At 36.3% G+C, this 21,255-nt stretch overlaps 1 protein-coding gene across 1 annotated transcript; it reads left to right on the top strand.

Moving 5' to 3' along the window:
* Window positions 1-957: 957 nt before the first annotated feature.
* LOC129273667 (matrix metalloproteinase-19-like) lies at window positions 958-18,017 on the top strand. Its single transcript, XM_054910737.2, has 8 exons — window positions 958-1,865; window positions 3,429-3,505; window positions 6,697-6,971; window positions 7,495-7,719; window positions 10,735-10,980; window positions 12,069-12,182; window positions 14,032-14,196; window positions 14,999-18,017. The coding sequence occupies exons 1-8, from the start codon at window positions 1,425-1,427 to the stop codon at window positions 15,370-15,372; spliced, it is 1,917 nt and encodes a 638-aa protein (XP_054766712.2). The 5' UTR covers window positions 958-1,424; the 3' UTR covers window positions 15,373-18,017.
* Window positions 18,018-21,255: the final 3,238 nt, after the last annotated feature.

The raw sequence follows: 21,255 nt of genomic DNA, 5'->3' as shown, positions 1-21,255 counted from the left end.
CTGTTAGTTTTGAAAGCTTATTCAGGATCATTTCATTTTGAAAAGTTAAGTACGGACCTTTTGTTGGAATGAGAGCTCACTTGAGATAGATTGAGCAGTGTTCCGGATTTAGGGGGGGGGGGGGGTCTCCAAGGCAGAAAAGGCCCTCGAAAGGGGGGTTCAGAAATTTGGCAGACCTTCGATAGGGGGTGCTTTCAAAGGGAGGGAACGAGCATAGGCGTACCCTAAATAACACTGAGGGGGGGGGGGGTCAGGAGGTTGATCCTATTGGTCACCAAAGGTCAGAATAAGGTATAATCAAGAGCGCGTTGTATATATGTATTCAGTTAACCTGAAATATATGCAGACTTCCCTTAAAAAACAAACCTTCCCATCCAAACAAAAATATAACCATGATTATTTTACTCCAGCTTGGTCACGTCATGTTTTTATTCATGCCGAATCCCTTCTTAATATTGCTTCATGTACTCAATATCACAATTACATTCCTTGCAAACCTTTTAATTCGCCTTGAAGTGAGAAACTTGTTATTTAGTAGAATATAATTTGCGAATTTCTTGTTTGGCAATAATTAGTAAGCCCATCAAATGCTCCTTTCATTTGACATCTTAATCAAACAAACTGAAGGGAACGAAATTTACTGAAGGAATGACGAGGAAATGAGGTGGATTATGGGAAGAAAAGAAGCAATTAAGGTTGGATTAACAATGATAGAATTAACTCAGAAAGGGATATGGGTAAAGACCTCGAGAACAAAACAAAATTATCTGAAAAGTTGGAGGGAGAGAGAGGGGTGAAGGAGTGAGGGGGGTAGAGAGAGAGAGGGAGAGAGAGAGGGGGAGAGAGAGAAGGAAAGAAAGAAAAAAAAGGGAGAGAGAGAGAAAGAGAGGGAGGGAGAGGGGGGCATGGAGGGGATGCACTCTGCGTATTGCCCCCCTCCCAAAAGTGAATAAACATCTGCAGCTGTAATAAGAGAGTAAAAGTGATCACGTATTTTCTACCGTTATGAGCACGCAATATAAAGTAAAGAAACCAAAGGTGAATGGATAATTAAGGTCAAGAAAAAAAATCAAAGAGGACGAGGGTCACACAAATTGACGGAGGTCAGATGATGATAATTACTCTCACCTGAAATTGACAAGGCTGATCTATATATTTAGACGTAATATCTATCAAATCTCTGAACAAATTTGGAGGAAGCACGCAAATTTGACTCGACAAGCTCACTCTGTTGGTGCTTTCCGATGAGCCTGCATTTCAGTGGTGTCAAGTTTTGACAGGGGAACCATAACGTTTTATCAGAGGGTCTACTGCTGTTATCCGATATGAGAGCCACTTGTTAAAGTTAGGGCTGTACATATATTTTTAAAGTGTATCCATCGAAAATCCGTTCAATGAAATAGTGGTAAAGGAGTTGAAAAAAAATGTATGCTTTTGAAATGGGTGATCCTTGGAAGGTTTTGAAAACATTCAGCATATTATTGTTTGTTTTATCATCGTTTACATCACCGATATATTCAGCTAGCGTCCGGGTGCAGTCTAGCACCCATGTTGTGCGTACCCATTCGACTCACGTCGTTTCGGGAACGGGAACAACCGGGAATATTGAAGTCGGGAATACGGGAAAAAGTGGTCAGGATGGTAATGTCATTTCGGGACAAACTTATGAAGTATCTGTTTCGAGAACGTCGGTCGGGACTAGTGGAAACGTAGAGATACATACTTCGGGAACAAGCGGGAATACCGAGGATACGGTTAGCACATTGTTTCGATATGAACTGATTGATTTAGCGGGAATAGTACGAGGCGTCCACAATCCTGGTCGGAAGTTTCACAGAACCGTCGGGAGGAAAATATCACACATGGTAAGAATTGCCTCTCATTCACTTGTATATTAAAATACAAGACCCTCCTAAGGTCAGATACATTTATATTCAATACAAATAATTGCATATCTCTGGCACTGAGTGTTTAAAAATTGTTATGTTAGATCTATATAGGTCTAGATATGCCTAATAACGACTCAAATTCAAGTGCAACTTGTATGTTTCAAATTGTAAGACAATCTCGTTTAAGAAAATAACGACGATTTCATAACAAAGTTACAAAATAAAACGATTCACCACCCCAATAAAAAAAATAATAAAAAGAAAGAACTTATATTTAAAATAGAACTAGGAAACCATAATTATTACCCAACTAATGAATAATATAATTATGTTAGACTTTTCCTTTTTCCTGGTTCCGATCTATCTATCTATCTATATCTATCTATGTATGTATGTATCTATCTATCTATGTATCTATATATCTATCTATCTATCTATCTATCTATCTATCTATCTATCTATCTATCTATCTATCTATCTATCTACCTATCTATCTATCTATCTATCTATCTATCTATCTATCTATCTATCTATCTATCTATCTATCTATCTATCTATCTATCTATCTATATGTCAGTCCACCCCAATAAAAAAAATAATAAAAAGAAAGAACTTATATTTAAAATAGAACTAGGAAACCATAATTATTACCCAACTAATGAATAATATAATTATGTTAGACTTTTCCTTTTTCCTGGTTCCGATCTATCTATCTATCTATATCTATCTATGTATGCATGTATCTATCTATCTATGTATCTATATATCTATCTATCTATCTATCTATCTATCTATCTATCTATCTATCTATCTATCTATCTATCTATCTATCTATCTATCTATCTATCTATCTACCTATATATCTATCTATCTATCTATCTATCTATCTATCTATCTATCTATCTATCTATCTATCTATCTATCTATCTATCTATCTATCTATCTATCTATCTATCTATCTATCTATCTATCTATCTATCTATCTATCTATCTATCTATCTATCTATCTATCTATCTATCTATCTATATGTCAGTCTCTATCTCTCAACATCAACCTACGTATATACCCAACCCATACAACTATGCTATTTTAGTTACTATTTGTTTTGTACCATTTTATACTCCCACACTTCCTCTTTTTTCCACATCAGAAAAAAAGAGAAAAGGAGAAAAAATCACTCTCTACGATATAGTTCATGAACTTCATTAAATTGTGTTTAAGAGTAATACAGGGGAGATCTGATGACGAATATTATTCCAGTCCAACGCTTTAACATTAAATCACATTTATCATTAATCATGGTTATGCTGTGATTTGATGGAATTTCAAATGTGGATTTACGTCAGTCATTTTCAAGTTTCAATTTCCCATGTCTTATTTCCACAGTTTGATATAAAGTACAATTCCCCCAAATCTAACATAGTGGTGCGAAAAAAAGAATATATTTATACAGAAGGTAGGACTATGTTTCATAAAATTGTTTAAAAAAAAGAAGGAAATAGTAATCTAACATTATTTCATTTGTTTCTCATTTGAAGGCTTTTCTAGAAAAGTACGGATACCTTATTCCAAGGGGTTTGGCACATACCTGGAGGGCTGAAAGGAATGCACTTACGTGAGTATGCATGGCTGTTTTGAAATGGATGGCCTGTTAATGATGATGATGATGATGATAGTAGTAGTAGTAGTAGTAGTAGTAGTAGTAGTAGTAGTAGAAGTAGTAGTAGTAGTATTATTATTATTATTAGTAGTAGTAGTAGTAGTAGTAGTAGTAGTAGTAGTAGTAGTAGTAGTAGTAGTAGTAGTATAGAAGTAGTAATATCAACAGCAAGAACAAGTACAACAACAACAAAAGTAATAACAATAATAACAATAATAATAATAATAATAACAATTATAATAATGATGGTAATGATAATAATAACAATAATGATGATAATAATAACAACAACAAAAAACAATACAGTTGTATTAAACCAAATTGGAAATCTTAATTTGAATGTTTACAATCTAAGGTTAATGCACTATATTTGGTTCGCTATTATACACTGATTCCAGTCATGCCCATGGCATGCGACAATTAATATCTTAGAGGAAAGAAACTCTGTTATTATCTGTCACTATTCATAGGTCGTTGCGATGTGAATCATGGTTGATCATGATCTGTTATTATCAGGCGGTTCCTGCATACATTCAACTCTTAAAGGGGTACTATAGGCTGACAATAAAATGATTTTATTAGCTACAGAATTTTAAGACTATTAAAGACAACACTGAAAATTTCATCAAAATCGGACATGGAATAACAAATTTATGACATTTTAAATATTTGCATTATTTCGATGAAACAGTTCTATGATTGTCTTCATGAATATCCAATGATCGAATTGATGCTGTCTCATCCCCACTTTTTCTTTTGTATTTTGTTACTAGTAGATTATATCATGTTCATTTAAATTGTGTCCTCCAAGAATGAAAAAAAAACATAGATTGACAACTAAATTAATGCATTAGATATTAAATATATAAATATACATGTATAAATAAGTTAAATTATATGAAAGACATACACCCAATTATTATGAAAATATGAAATTAATATGATTACAAATAGGAAAGTAAAGACATGACATCGTCACCTCACCTTATAAAAAATATTGCTAAGCATATACAACAACTTCGTTATTTGCAATCAGATTTTGATGAAATTTTCAGCATTTTGCTTTATGAAATTTACTCTATTTATTTAGATATAATTATTTTCAGCCCAGCTAGACTACCCCTTTAAACTGGATTTACATGGAGCGCGGTGTTGCAGGGGGGGGGGGGGGGCGCAAGGGCAACAACTGCAATGATTTTCAAGTAGAAAAATAAAAGAGGACAAAAAGGGGAGGGGGAAGGGGAGTTGAGAATAAATATTAAAAAAAGACGTCTGAGTCGTGAAAATCTACATTAATATTATTGAAATTGGAACAAAATAATTATGACTCTTTTAGGTCGTGTCCCATAATCAAAATGCTCTGGCACTGCCACTATCAACGTGCATGCACACTAAATTAAAGGTGAATCAATTCCAAAATTCCTGAAAGTAGACCATTTTGCGACAATCACACATAGAAATATGGATAACCTAATGATTGGTTTTATGAAATAAAATCTTATACTTACACGGAAATTATACAAAGCAAAACTAACAACATAAATGGTTTGATTAGTAAAAGATATGATGTAAAGACTGTGCAGTCCATCTTTGAATGATTAGGAATATAAGGGCAATGATGAAGAAAGTGATATTAATGAGGATGAATAATGGGGTTATTTCATCATGATAAGGAGGATAATGATAATTATAATTGAAAATTGATGTTCCAAATATCTATAATCCTAATTCCGATTTGCATTTCAATCCAATTCCAATTCCAGTGATTATTAACCATCATTTTAGCAGCAACGAGCCCTGAAATCTTTGACAAATCCCACAGCCCTATCCCGGCCAACAACCTTCCTTCGCCAACCGAATGTCGTCACGTACTCCCCATTTTTTAACATCACTTTGTATGATACTGCTCTTAAAATCAACCAATTATGGATACTCTGGTCATAAACTGTTTGACAGGTCGTCATCTGATGTCGCATTTAGTTGTGAATAAATGCTACGGTTACAAATAACTTTACGAACACCGTACGAACTATCGTACCAATGCATTGCCAGCTTATTTTATTCACATCTATATGTACCAGCTTGGTCATACCATACTTCCTTTTTCCGCTTTCCTTCCATTTTCTCTATTTATGTTATTCTTTCTGTCCCTTTCTTTTCACATTTTTTCCTTTACCTTTCCTTTTTTCAATTTCCCCCTCTTTTTCTATCTATCTTTTTTTCCCTTTCCCTTTCTCTCTTTTCTCTTTTTCCCGTTTTTTTTATTTTCCCGGTGAAATCCGCCAGCTTGCCCCCCTGCCCCACCCCGCCTGTTACGCCACTGATACCACTGATACCATAATGCTATGGATAGAAATCGTCAGTACGGCGATCGAAAAGGTATTTGTGACCATAGCATAAGCTTACACTGTGACGTACATATCTTCACATCTATCCAATCATAAAACATTTCAATTAAGCGATTTTCTTGAGCATGCTTTACAAAACACCAATGACCTACTTTTGATTGAAATGATGATTTTTAATTTCCCCAGTTAGTATTATCACATACCGGTTATTAGATCTAATATCAAGTTCATCTAATCTATAGTAGGTCCTTGATCTGATTAATGCTTTGCTCTTTCGTATTTGTTTAAATCATTGACATGTTTCCAATTTGGCAACACTTTTCCTCCTTCCTCTTTGCAATATTTAGGAATCCGGGTCATGATAAATGATTTTATTTAGGATTTATTTCTACTTGATTTGATAGCATATTCCTATGCTGCAGGAGGGTGGGTGGGGGAGGGGTACTTCCCTAAAAATCTTGAAAACCCACTCTTTTTATTAAAAAAATCAACAGAATTTGCACCATTCCCCCTTTTCTTCGTTAAAATAATATTTCTTTTTTTGATAGCCTTTGTGATAGGCGAGAGAACGATATACCGAACGCACCTTAGAACTTTCCATCTTCTTGACTAAAAAATGCGTACGGCTTTGAATTTAATTTCTTTGCCTAGGTAAACAATGATAATTCAAGGGAAACAATAATATAAAGAGTTGAGATGATATTGCTAGTGAAGGTCTAAAAGGACCCGATCCGTATATCTCTATGCGTGTACTTCTTTCTAAAATAATCATTATCTTTTATTCCATTTTGTTTTCAGTACTTTTCAGAAATTTGTCGGAATCAACCAAACTGGTGAGATGGATGACACCACACAAATGATAATGGACTCCAGTCGATGCGGGGTCGAGGACATGCTGGGGTCATCGCGCATGGGCAGTATGAATAAACTTCAGACCAATAGCACAAGCAAGTTTATCCACGTGCTCGAGAACGAAGCAGTTGGCGATGTCGATCAGGGTATTACGCATCAACATGTGGTTGTAAAGGGATGGCGTTCATTCAGACATCGATTTAGGAGATACAGTATTCAAGGTAAGACATGATATATCAACATAAACTTGGTACTAGTATGTGTATAGGCCTACTGTACGCCATGATTTATATATGGCCCGGATGCTATCCAATGCCATGCGGTGACACACATTCCCCAACCAAAAGAAAGAAGAAAAAACAATAAAAGAAAGACATATAAACGTACTAAATAAAAAAAGAGATAAATGAATAAAAATTAAATTTGAATTTAAAATGAAAATAAAAAATTATAAGGCAAACTTTGCCACATGTCCTTTCCTTAAATCGAATCTGCAATCACCCCTACCATCACCATTATGATCCCCACCACCACCACTTAACACAACCACTAGGCCTACCATCGCTACCATTACGACCGCTACAACCACATTTGCAATCGTCACTACCTTCATTTTCCCATAAACACCACCATCCATCATCACTTTCATCGCCATCACCGACATCGTCATCGTCCTCATCATCAGTTGCAACAACAGCAGCAATACAGAACCTATAATAAATCCACCTTTCTCCCACTATCAAGGTTCTGAATGGAAGAAGACCAACATCACCTACCACTTCAAGAACTTCAGTCCAGATCTCACCGAGGCCCAGATCCGTGATGCCGTGGGACGAGCCTTCCAGATCTGGGCTGATGTGACCCCACTGACCTTCAGTGAAACAATGGATCCCAGTGCCGCCAACATCATCATCAGGTTCGCAACGGGTCTCCACGGTGATGGCGCTCTCGCTGCTTTCGATGGGCCAGGTAACGGGTTATATTGAAGTAAAAGAAGCATCGTTAATAGTGGTGGACGTAAATCAGCGTATGTCAAAAACTAATTTCAGGCACCATATTTTCCAGTCTTTCACAATAAAGGTCCAATTTATTAATTGAAACATTATGAATCGATAAACAGTACGGCAGCTATCCAGTAACTATCAAATCCAGTCAAAAATATATAAGGCTTGGTCTATATTTCAATTCATACCTGTATTATATTTAGGAATTGTGACATGGTTCGAAATTTATTTCTTCAAAATATGAATAATTACCTCCATGCCATTAACCCAATCAATAATTTGGCAAAAACGTGTTCACCAGCTCTCTTAGGGTGTGTTTATGCTTCCATTGCGAGGACAGAATCAGCGTTTTCAAACGTCGATTCAAAACGCCGATCGTAAACGTGGTTCTGGGAGTGCTGTTTATGCTTAACTTTTCAGAGGCGAAATCACGATCTCCAGCTGGCTTCGCATCGTAATTTTCGTTGAGCAGGAAAGCGAGGTCAAATTGGGCGCGCCCTTTTTCGAAAGTTTTTTTTTTCCGAGTGTTTTTATGGGGAAGGCGACTGTATTTGCCCGCGGATTTTCATCTCACCGGAAGCATGTACCAAATGACGTCATTTAAACACGTTTACGATCGTGGTTCTATTTAGGCTGCGTTTATGCGACCTCAAGCCAGAATCATGATTTGAATCATGATTTGAATCATGATTCAAAACACAAACATGAATCACGATATCACAGAATCAGCGTTTAGACGACCGTCATTCCAATGCTGTTTCTCCTCAGATTCGGGCCAATCCAGTGCGCATCACTAGTGCGCAGTTTGACAGAGGAAGTTTTTCGCACGTGTTTCGGCTCTCGAAAAATATTTTGCTTCCAGAATTCAACCTAATTTTGTTTACTTCTATCATATAGGGTCCATATGCTTCTATTCATCTTGTTAGTTAATCCAAAATGGTGTTCGGAAGTGAATTTCAGCGTAGATCCAATTTAATATTGACACTCTATACTCATCATTGTCTCCAGTTAATTAATTTACTAGAACTTGAAGTTGAAGACATGACCAAAAAATGAAAAGTAGTGGACGATGCGAAGACCAACACAGAACTTGAACATGACAAGAAATGCATGCAGAGTAATCATGTACATACAATGAGCATAAGCTTGGCAAAAGTCAAACCGAAAGCCGTAGCCCGACGACACAGTGAGGTCATATAATCATGATTCAAATCACGATATCGTTTATTCGAACATTTTCGTACGTGATTCTGCAGAAACGTCTTTCCAAACGCCCCTTTTTTCGTGTTTCATGTTTGTGATTCTAATCATGATTATATTCAATTTCGACTAAACGCAATCGTGATTCTGCAGAATCATGATTTGAATCATGATTCAGATCATGATTCTAGGGTGAAAAAGTGGCGGATAAACGCACCCTTATACTTCCCCAGAAAGCCTGATTCTGGTCAAACGACGTTTACAAACGCATCTTTTTGTGAGTTTACGATCGGCGTTTTGAAACAGCGTTTAAATGAAAGTAAGCATGGACGCAACCGTGTTTTGGACTAATCACGTTTGGAAACGCTGATTCTGGTCTGAAAAGTGGAAGCATAAACACGGCCTTAGTCGAATTAGGTCTATCTGCGATTTCATCTAATCATAGTCGTTATCAGATCTGCAGATGGGGGCAGTGGTCCATGTTCATCTCCTCTTTTTTTGCGGGGGAGGGGGTCACTGATATTTTAAGCTGAATATCATGCTCGTTAAAGGGATGGTCCGGGCTGAGAATATATATATATAAATAAATATAGTAAAATTTACAGAGCAAAATGCTGAAAATTTTATCAAAATCGGATAACAATAACGAAGTTATTGAATTTTGTGAAAACAGTCATCTGCACAACGTCATGAATATTCATTAGGTGGGCTGATGATGTCACATCTCCACTTTCCCTTTTCTTATGTTATTACATAAAATGATGAATGTTTCATTTTTTCATAAATGTGTAAATGATGTGTCTCCATTATGATGAAATAAGTTGCGGCAGTAAATATCTAATCCACTTAATAAGTAGTCAATCCAATTGTTTTAGTTCTAGGTAGAAAAATTTGAATAAACCTAATTTCATATAATAAAATACAAAAGAACAAGTGGGGATATGACATCATCAGCCCACCTAATGAATATTCATGAAGACATGCCTAGAACTGTTTCACCGGAATTATGCAAATCTTTAAAATTCAATAACTTTGTTATTTGTCATCCGATTTTGATCAAATTTTCAGCATTTTGCTTTGTGAAATTTTCTCCATTTATTGAGATATGAATAATTATATTCAGCTTGGACCATCCTTTTAACAAAATTGTACTTTTAAAAGGTTGTTTTTCACGTCCGGGCAATGAATGCACCTTTACAGTGAAAAAGAATATCAAAATGACAAAAATCAGAAAAATAGATATACTTTGAAGATTTCAGACATCATTTGAGGTTGGTAAATCTTGATAAAATACTTCGTTATGGTACCTTGTGATGGAAGGATGATGACAATCTGGTATAAAGGTCCATTTTGAAGGTCAAAGTGTGAGTATATGGTGTCCACCTTTTATTCCCCTGTTCAACTTCTCAAAACGTAGTCGGATCGGGAGTTTTTGCACCGCAACGAAGAACGAATTCAAGAACACAGTAAATGTATTGAAAATGCGCGTTATACGACAATGAACAACTGGGAGGTCTTTGTTGTCGAAAATTGGTAATCCGGAACAGCAGTTTCGGGGCTGACGAAAATTGCAAATAAAATTATGTCGATTGTCCAGAGTCCAGTTCAAAACTGCTGTTTTGATTTACCAACCTTCCACAAAGAATTCCTGGTTGTTCATTGTCATGAAATGCATTTGACAATACTTTTTCTATGTTCTTGAACGCGTTTTGCGTCGCGGTACAAGAACTCTTTAGTGTTGATCAGCGATCTCATAAATCTTTATATCTTTTCCAAACAGGGGGTACCCTCGCTCACGCCTTCTTCCCGGAGAACGGCGACCTCCACTTCGACGATGATGAGACATTCAGCGTGGGCACCGAGCAGGATACAAACCTCTTTGTCGTAGCGGCCCATGAGATCGGTCACAGTCTCGGATTGGAACATTCCAGTGACATGGGGGCATTGATGTACCCCTGGTATCTAGGATACCAATCTGATTATACCCTCTCTCAGGATGATATCGATGGTATTCAACAGATTTATGGTATGTATTAAAATGGTATATGAGGATATATACCAGAGGGGTAATAGTAAGGGGGCATATCTTCACCCATCGTAGCTGCATGGTCTACCAGTCTGATCATTCCCTCACCCAGGATGATGTCGATGATATTCAACAAGTTTATGATAATGTATTACGGAATGGTATGGATATTACAGTGGTGGTGGTGGTGGTGGTATTAAGAAGGGACGTTGATGTACCCCAATATCTGGGCTACCCTTCCAATATTACCGCCAGTGATCTTTACAATATCGAACATGATTGTCGGCACGAGGGCTGGAATCGTTCCTCTTCTACCTTTTGCGTTGGTACCTTCTTTGGCCCTTAACATGATTTGAATTTCGAAGGGAATTTTTCTTTTTCTTCTTTTTCTCTTTTTCTCATATTTTCGCCCTTTTTGTGCCACCTGAAAATGACATGGGGCAAATTATATCGAAAAACATACTAATATTTGAGATAAATTCATTTATTTGTTTCTTTACCTTTTGTAATGTTTATAGGTCTTACTAACTTTCAATGAACCGATCTTACAATCCCTCCATATCTGATATCGGAATTAACTTTTTAAACTTTGAAACCGTTTGGTAACGATCTGTCACAAACCGGTAACCAGCAGATTTGTATCGCTCCAAATTATTTCCTACTGTTCCATATGGATGATAATGGGATTATGGGATTAACTTCGTTCATTGTCCAACATGGCTAATTGCAAAACAATTACATCGAACTAACACACAAGCAACCCGAATATGATAGTACAATCAATCAAAATATAATGTATTAGGGACTTGCATATTCTCGGTGCCATTATGCATTCAGGGAGACATTTTGGTGTAATATATTTAGCTGATGTTGTCTCGAATAGATTTTTCATTTGGAAGTCTTTTCATCAGATTTTTCCTAAAAAGAGCTTGTTATAAAGTTTTTTTTCCTATCACATTTGTTATTATGTCTTGTCATTTAATATCAAAGTTTTGTTTTATTACCAGAATTTTCATTTCAAAATTTTCATTAGATTCTTTATGATTGTCATTGTTTCTTTCTTCTCATAAAATTCTTCTTCATTGAAGGTAAACCCTCTTTAAAGCGAGATGAGATGGAATTGGATGCCGCTCCCACTAACCCGCCGAACCCCAATCTTCCCGATGCATGCAACTCAACGTGGGATGCTGCAACGTATTACCGTAAGTAGGGATAAACTACATGTAACTCTCGCTTGCAACAACTTTAAATTGAGGGGAAAAAGTTGTATTTGGCAACACATGGAATGACTTTGGTAAGAGTAAATATGTTTTTATGGGTAATTTGTTTTCACGGTTTAGGTGTGTCGGTGTTTTTCTTCTTTCTTTGTATTTTATTTCTTTATTTTCTTTGGAGGTTTACTTGTTATTACAAACACCCCCCCCCCCCAAAAAAAAGCTATACGGATCATATGTATGAAAAATAGGCCTGTACGATTTCATGTCCTATTTTCCAAGAATTATTGGGACCACGGACTTGATATCCCCATAATTTAATCTGTTGTATCACTCAAACGAATTTTTATTGACAAAACGCAGGCTTGCTCGAGGGTTTCCCGACGTAGTAACAGATAATCAAACTGATTATAGTGGATGGCTCTTCTTCTTTGATACCATAAATAATTATTGGGGCTAGTGTTGAACTCGTGTTTGATTCGTGCAATCATTGGCGCGATGATAAAAAATAGAGGGATACTAACGGCGCTATTATGTGGGGGAAGTTTCTTAAAAGGAGCGAGAGAGTGAAAATTTTGGTTATTTAAGATTAAAATCTCATTTGTTCTTATACAGTGCGTATCAAAAAAAAGTTTACACTTAGAAAAAATCCTGTAAAATTGTACATTTGTTATATCCTGAAGATTTTTCCACATTCTAACATAAGTACAGATCCATTTAAGCAAATGACGATATAACTGTCGAAAAATATTTCCGCTTGAGTGAGCACCACTTACTTTTGAAAAGTTAGTGAAAAATGATTTGCGCAGAACTTTGAAATAGTTATGCAAATAAAAGTAACCTTAATCATGAAGATCACGTGGAATTTAGCTAGTAAAATTGATTTGAAGATATCTTTTACCTTTTTTAACTTGTTTCCTTGCCCAAAACACTTCGAAGAGTGCATTGCACCCCATCCCACTCCCCCACCCACCAAGGCCATCGTGACGATATTTGCTTTACACTGAGCTGTGATTTACATGAAATGGCTAAGGCTTGATTTTCATTTTGTTAATCATCGTCAAGCTTGGAAAAAGTGTGGAGAAACAAGTATTAAATGAAAAATGAAATGTAAACCCATTTTAAATGATACAAACTTAGTGATAAAATGCTGGAGATGTCTGATGTAAGTTTTTGTTCAGATTCAGTTAAGTCCTCAGATCCAGCTGGCACAAAAAGGGTAAAGGTTGTGCTTACTAAGTGTTGAAATTTCAATTTGGGTGGCAAAATTGTTACAAAATGCTTGAATGTATCCGTTTTATTTCAATTGACTAAAGGTGCGAGGGAATTTTATGAGAAATGTTTCGCTGGGTAAGTTTGATTTCGCCCTTTCCCCTCGACACAGCGTGAAATCCAGCATTTCTGCGCAAACAGATTTCTGCGAGCTTTACGAAAATAGACAGAGCTCACTCAAGTGTAACATTCTGTCAAAACTTTTACTTTCATTGGATAGATGAGACCCAACCCAAGATTATATGTGAATGAATTACCCACATGTTTTATATATTTTAATTCCCAGGGCTTTTTCAAAGTGTAAACTTTGTTTTTATACGCACTGTAGATTTTGGCATAATGTTAAACAAATAATTTCATATTTAACCCATCTTCTTTTTTTTGCCTTCTCTCCTTTTTTGTTGGTCTTGATGGCGGAACTTTTATGTGGGCCAGATCCCTTAACCCAAGCCCCTCCCTCGCCCCCATCTGTGCACTAGTGCGTGTAATGTTCTATTCCGTACAATCCAATACATGTGCAAACAATGTTTGGAAAGTAACAAAAAAGTATCCTCTTATCTTTCAGCTCCAGACGATGTTGTGTATGCTTTTAAGGGTCGATATCTGTGGGCGATCGCTGATAATGGCATACTCCCTGGCTACCCAAAGAAAACCAAACTGGTATTTAAAGAAGCGCCATCTCTTGTTCATGCCGTGCTCTCTATTGGAAATCGATTGTACATGTTTAGAGGTAGGAAATTAAGAAAACATGATATCACCAGGATAACAGATCCATGAAACCTATGTCATTGATGGCTTTTGGCAATTTAAGTGAAGAATGTTTTAATGACCTATCAAGAAGATCATCCTGAAGATAGTTGAAACCCGGTAAAGAAATAAAACGTCTCGCATGGGATGAATTTGAGGGAGAAGGGTATAAACCGTTTTATACTGTACATTATAATTATGAGAAGGGATGCTTGAGAGAAAGGGCTTAACACTATATAAAGATATGATAAAATAGGTCTGATTTTTTCGATGCCTTAAATCATTTCTGAAATTCAGTGATTGGAGTGAATATCATGCAAGATGTTCAAGAAGATAATAATTGTGATGTTGAAATTTTAATGGTTGAGAGAAAAGATATGGAAATTAATGTGTGGGGTCACCACCCCTACAAATATACACCGATGGGTTAAATGGAAGGAATGAGACAATTCTAAGGCTTTCGGATATTTGTAAATATTGTGAAGTAACCTTGTAATAATTTAATTCTTAATTTATAATCAATTGTAACATTACTTATATGAAATCTGAATAAGACTAGTGATTAGCAATAAAACTGATGAAACACCTTCATCGAATCAAAACCCACATTCATCTAAAATGTTTTGAAGATCGTTCGGGTCTTCAGATCATGGTGGATGATAAACAAAAAAAAACATTTCTGTTGGCGTAAAACTATCGGAGTTAGATGTGAAATTCATGTTTCATTAGCAGAACCAACGACATTTAAAACTAACATTTGTATGTTTTTTAATTGAAATGAACAGGTCGCAAAATGTGGCGGTTCGTGGACAAGCAACTCGACGCGGGATTTCCGAAACGCACTCCCGCGGGACTACCATCGGGTCCCAATGCGGGATTCCGATGGGGCGGGAACGGGAAACTATACCTCTTCAAAGGGTACCGATTCTACGAGTTTGACGAGTCGACACTCACTGTGGGCCCTCCCCAAACTATCCGGCGACAGTGGCCCGATGTTCCCGTTAAAATAGACGCGGCATTTCAATGGAAGAACGGACGCACGTACTTTTTCAAGGGAGATGATTTTTGGCGGTACAATGATTCCAAGATGAAAGTGTCGAACGGATACCCGGCTTCCAAGGCAAAGTATTGGCTGGGATGTGAGAGCCAACCAATGTGAATGCATCCATTTACCTTACTCAGACTCTTTACAAACTAATATTCGATACTCCCATTTATTTTAAAAAAATGTATGAATACGACTTGCCGCCTTTTGAATCTCACAACGGCTTACCCGCGATTACCAATCGTTATGTCAGTGATGAAGAAATCGAAGAATAGACAACCTGAGTGGGAATCCCGCAGTCTTTCAACAAAAGCCAATTCAAAATCGAGCGATGGTATGCTATTGATAATACAGTAATAGTTTTGATCTGGAGTCGGTTTCGTTGTCGTGACTGCGGGTTTTGGCTTCCACGACACGACGGACTCAAGAACGTCCCCCATGACAAAGATAAACCAAGAAGTCTTTGTCGACAATATTGGTGAATCAAAACAACAGTTTCAACCTGGACTCGACCTGGCATATTCGCAATTTTTCGTCAGCTCCGAAATTTAGGACGAAACTGGTTTTCCGTTTCACTAATTTTAGTCAAAGACCTCCCTGCTGTTCTTTGTCATTTTGACGGGCATTTTCAAAAGATTTACTGTGTTCTCGAATCAATCCCTGTTGCAGTCACGAAAACTCTTTATTGTAGTGGGTGTCATCAGCTACAAGAATTCAATAAGAGTCTTATAGAACGTATATGTTTGGTTTTAAAATGGTATTATATATAATCACCATCTTTGATAATAAAATATTTATAAAGTTTCACTAATAGAGATATTACCGTTTGCTATTCATTATTCTTTTGTCTGTCCACAAATGCGTGTATGATAATGGAAATACTGATGACTCTTAGAAATAAATAAATCAAGTGTATAAAAGGGACTACCCCAACAATGAAATATTGAATTTTCGGATTTCAATATTTTATCATTTTTGTTTTGCCTGCATAGCAGAGCGAAACTATATATATTGGCGCCGCTTTTCCGACGGCGGCGGCGGCGTCGTCAACATTGAAATCTTAACCAAGGTTAAGTTTTTTAAATGTCATCATAACTTAGAAAGTATTTAGACCTAGTTCACGAAACTTGAACATAAGAGTAATCTAGTAATACTGAACATCCTGCCTGAGTTTAAGGTCACATGACTAAGGTCAAAGGTCATTTAGGGTCAATGAACTTAGACCATGTTGGGGGTATTTGTGGAATTGTCATCATATAACCTTGAAATTTTATGGATCTAGTTCATGAAACTTAGACATGAGAGCAATTACGTATCCCTGAAGATCCTGTGCGAGTTTCAGGTCACATGACCAATGCCAAATGTCATTTAAGGTCAACGAACTTTGATAATGTTGAGATTTTGTGAAATTGTCTTAAAAAGTTTATGGATCTACACATGTAGTTCATGAAACATCGACATAATGTTATGTAGTATGTATTCATCTTCCTGTTATCCTTTCAGCCATTCACCTTCACTTGTTTACAAACTCCCCCAATGTCAATGTCAAAGAATTCTCAAACCCCCAATACCATTTAACTCCTAAACCTTGACCATAAAAATACCAACCCTCAGTGACGTCAGCTAACTTCAAGGAACAAAAGTTCTAAGAAGTATGACTCACACTTCCAGCCCCAGTCACTTGCACAGAGCATCACCACACCCCTTATACCAGAGAAAGTTTGATAGACAGTTACCTGTAGACCAATCAGATCAAGTTTAGATCAATCCCACCTTAAATTGTTACACCCCCAAAACTAATGATATAAATAAGACTTCTTGATCATTGGAGATAGAGAATACCAACGATAGAATACTAGACCCACACTAATCCTGATTGACTGACTTCAAGACTTAGATGTCCATCCAGTATTAATTTAACTTCACTTCGAATCTCAACCTGATACTTCTAAATTATTTTATATTCATCGTCTCCTGATATACTCTGAATCTTCATGTACTTCGAACTATAGCTGAATGTTGATTAAGTACCTAGTGATTTGAACTGTATAACTTTCTCCAAAGTTTCCTTATTACGCTTTCCTTCAATTATCACCGATCCCATCTCAACATAACAATAAGGGTAATTAAGTATAAATTATTGTTTTGCACACGTCTTAGGTCACATGATCATGGTCAAAAGTAATTTTGGGTCAATGGACAAAGTATTTTATTATCATATAAGTGTTTACTTTTGTGAATAATTATTTAGTAGCTGTTTTTAAACTCAGCAATGCTGCTATATCGAATCGCGTATATGCAAGCGAGACTGCCAGAGGCGTTCCACTTGTTAATAAGACTACACTCTTGATATTATGACATAAATAACTTAGTTCAATTAAGTTGAACTATTAGGTTCGTTATTTTTGTTTTGTTTAAATATATCATGATAATTGTTTGAACGTATTCAATGGTGCGCTTATCGAAATTATTTTCGTTATAATATGTGTTGATGTAAAAGGAGCGCACTCCCAATTTCACCGGCTAGACTGAATATAATAAAGTTTGAGTTTTTGTATTGTTTGTTTGTTCTCCTCATGGAGGTGTCGTACATGGTCGTGTGGTCTAAGGCGCTTTCCTAGACACATGGAAACCATGGGTTCGATCCTCGACCACAGCCCATATATGTAATTAGTGCTCTTATACATGATCCGTATATCATTATATTCAAATAAATCAAAACGCTATGGGTATTACTGGTATCAATGTGTGCACCTGCCTAAAAAAATAAATAAAAAAAAAAATAAAATAAATAAATATATATTTAATAAATGAATGAATAAATAAATCAATAAATGAATGAATAAATAAATGAATGAATAGATAAATAAATAAATAGACAAAATAAATATATAGATAAATAAATAGATAAATAAATAAAATTTATGGGCTAATAAAAATCTACGGTGGAAAATCGCGCAGTATGTTGCCCGGAATTTACTGTACTTTTGATGGTAAATTCCTGGCAACTTGCTGCGCAAATTTCCACAGTATATTTTATGGTTTACCGTAATATTCTAGGGCTTTTACACTAATTTGTTAATTAGTCGAAATTCATTAAATTAATCTTAATTTGGGTATTTCGTAAATTTCAAGTTTTTTTTCGCCGTAAAATTGGGCAAAAAAAATACGTTTTCCCCGTAAAAATTACGCTATTTTTTGTTTACAGTGTATTGAGAACTTCGAACCTACAGACAAAACATGTAATATCAATAAGAAAAGAAAAGAGAGAGAGAAAGGGGAGGCGGTGTGCGTGTGTGTATGTGTGAATCAGAGAAAGAGACAGAGACAACCAGTGGCGTAATGAGCCCAAAAAAATTAGGGGCCAGATAAGGCATATCGGGCAAAATTTAGGCCCTATATATAAAAAATTGACATTTTTATAACAATAATCAAATTTTGTGATAGATTTTGACATAATATTCAGAAAAAAAGCCTTCCCATCTGTAAGCCACTGGAGACAACCATCTATTTTTTTATTTGGAGAGAAAACGAGGGAGGGAGGGAGAGAGAGAGAGAGAAATACAGAAAGAGGGGGAGGGGGAGGAGAGAAAGAGAGACAGAAAGAAGGAGAGAGGGAGAGATGGGGGAGGGGGAGTTCCAATTACCTCCGGGAACTTTCAATTACCTCCGCCCTATGCAGTCACACCAAAGAAACCGACTCCAAAACGATCGACGGTGTGTAATCGGTAGCTCTGATGTTAGGCTTGCAGTTACATTAACGATAGCTACTCAAGACCATGCTTAAGACCAATCAATGCCAAATCTGTGTCGATGTTATCAGTCAGTTTGGATTTCCCCCGAAATTTTGAAATCGCACATTTGTTACTGTAAATTTCCACAAAATTCACCAAAAGTATGGACGATATCCTTCAATTTCACTTTACAAAATGCAAAAGCTCCTTAATGACATGCTCGGTCGCTTCGCTCCCTCCGACTTTCAGGGGTTTTTTTTTTCTAAAAAGTTTACGCGTCCTGCCCCCCAGAAAAAAAAAATCTGCGTACGGCCATGTTGTGACTGCATAAGGTGGAGGTAATTGCAAGTCACCGGAAGTCAATTTGAACTTTTAGATCCGTCTCATTCACTCTATTTCCAAATATATTTGCATGATCTTATAAAGCTTTCTTACCAACGGAGTGTAACAAACTAAAAGACTATAAATATTACCATTTTGAAAATTAAACGGAAAGATGAGGAGGAGAAGGTCGAATGACATGGTCACGATGATGTCATGTTTCTCATTTTTAGTTGAATGGGATGGCCGGTTGGGTACCAAAAAAGTTGGTTTAATAATTTCCGAGGTAACAAATAAACAGTGATCCTTCTTCTGAGAAAACGAAGAACGATCCACCAAGCACAGTTTGAAAGTAATGAGAAGTTGTAAAAATGTTCTTATATAAACATGACAAATGGCAGCGATTGATGATGATGAGTCATACGACCCTAGAAAGTTTCAAACCTTCTGATAGACTAATCAAAAGGTGAGGAAACTGTATGATACGAAACAAATCTAACGTGATGCTTAAATCTCATCCTTTCTATTATGTTTGAAGTACGGAGAAAAATTCCACAAATCTATTAACCTGAAATGATGATTCTTACCATTTATTACTTTATTCAAGTCCACAAAAGTACACTAAAATACATTTAACACAGGCCTATACACGTATACAACAATAAAAAAGGAGTAAAATTAAGGGAAAGAAAAATAGAACATGATTGACATGAGAGGAATTGTATTCACATGCAGAGAATAGATCCAGAATTTTCCGAAGGGGTTGGGGCATTTTTGTTCAGAAAAAACTGTTGACAAGCAAAAATCTCTCTAGAATGAGTGTGATTTTTGTAAAGGAAAATTCTGACAAACGTGTGCACGACACGACTATTTCCACTAAAAATATTTTCATGGCTTTCAGGGGGGGGGGGGGGAGCATGTGGCCGATGTGTCCCCGTCTGGAACGGCCACTGATTATGATATCGACTGTTCGTGAATTGGTCAATAAAAATAATCGAGTTGGTCGGCCTAGCTTGGTATCGCATGAGAGACGTACTATCATGACTATAGCATAACGTTGCAGTCATAGCAGTGCAGCCGACTTCATATGAACCAAAAGATCACGTTATTTCCAATACCATCTGTTAGTTTGGAGGCGGTTTCGTTGGTATAACTGTCTATGGCTTTAAGTAGGTGTTTCATAAAGCGGTTCGTAAGTTACAAGCGACATTGTGAACGACTGGTGATCAAAGCCGATGATGGAAATCTAGTGTGTATCACTTATCACAAGAAAGGGTACCAATCAGTCGCAAAGTCGCTCACGAGCAGCGTTATGAAACACCACTGATCTCATGATGATATTTATATCAGAGTGAAACACCCACCTGGACTGAACAAAAAAATATTTACTCCCCCCCTCCCCCAAATAAAACAAAATGTTGGGATGAATAAATTAGCTATTTGCGAAAATGGTCGTCCTATAGATTTGAGGGAATTTTAAAATGACATAGGCTTTATACATGGTTGGAATAGAATTAAAAACTTGTCGGTTCTTTATATTTGAAAGAATGACTGGACTTAAAGAAGACGCTGTATTTTTTTACAATCTTCATTATCATATTGAGAATTTTTGGTAGTATAATGCAGGTCTATTTGTGAATTGCATTCAATCATAGAGACAACATTACATGGCAGTTTGCTTTGTTTATGTTTAAAACCATGAATATTATACAATATATATCCATTGATATAGATAACGAGGAATAAGCCTTTTTTCAAAAGTGGTTTAGAGGGGGTGTTACCTCAACTTTATACATATACAGTTGAGGCTGAAAGTTTACATACACCATTGGAATTCAGTGAAATTTGTTCGTTTGCCATCGTAATCTTCATAAATATAAATACTACCATGACGAATTTGGTATCAAATGAAAGAGCGTATTTAGCTCTTTCACATAACTAG

This window comes from Lytechinus pictus, chromosome 2 (genome assembly GCF_037042905.1).
Source record: "Lytechinus pictus isolate F3 Inbred chromosome 2, Lp3.0, whole genome shotgun sequence".
NCBI classification, from domain to species: Eukaryota; Metazoa; Echinodermata; class Echinoidea; order Temnopleuroida; family Toxopneustidae; genus Lytechinus; species Lytechinus pictus.
The sequence above is the reverse complement of the archived record's forward strand: the minus strand, read 5'-3'. Positions and strand labels throughout refer to the sequence as shown.

Bases quoted from the DNA above. Each gene is read 5' to 3' on its own strand.
- LOC129273667 (XM_054910737.2), top strand. From the start codon at position 1,425: ATGTATGCTTTTGAAATGGGTGATCCTTGGAAGGTTTTGAAAACATTC. The intron at 7,720-10,734 runs GTAACGGGTTAT...TTTTCCAAACAG, and splicing joins CGCTGCTTTCGATGGGCCAG to GGGGTACCCTCGCTCACGCC. The intron at 14,197-14,998 runs GTAGGAAATTAA...TGAAATGAACAG, and splicing joins TCGATTGTACATGTTTAGAG to GTCGCAAAATGTGGCGGTTC.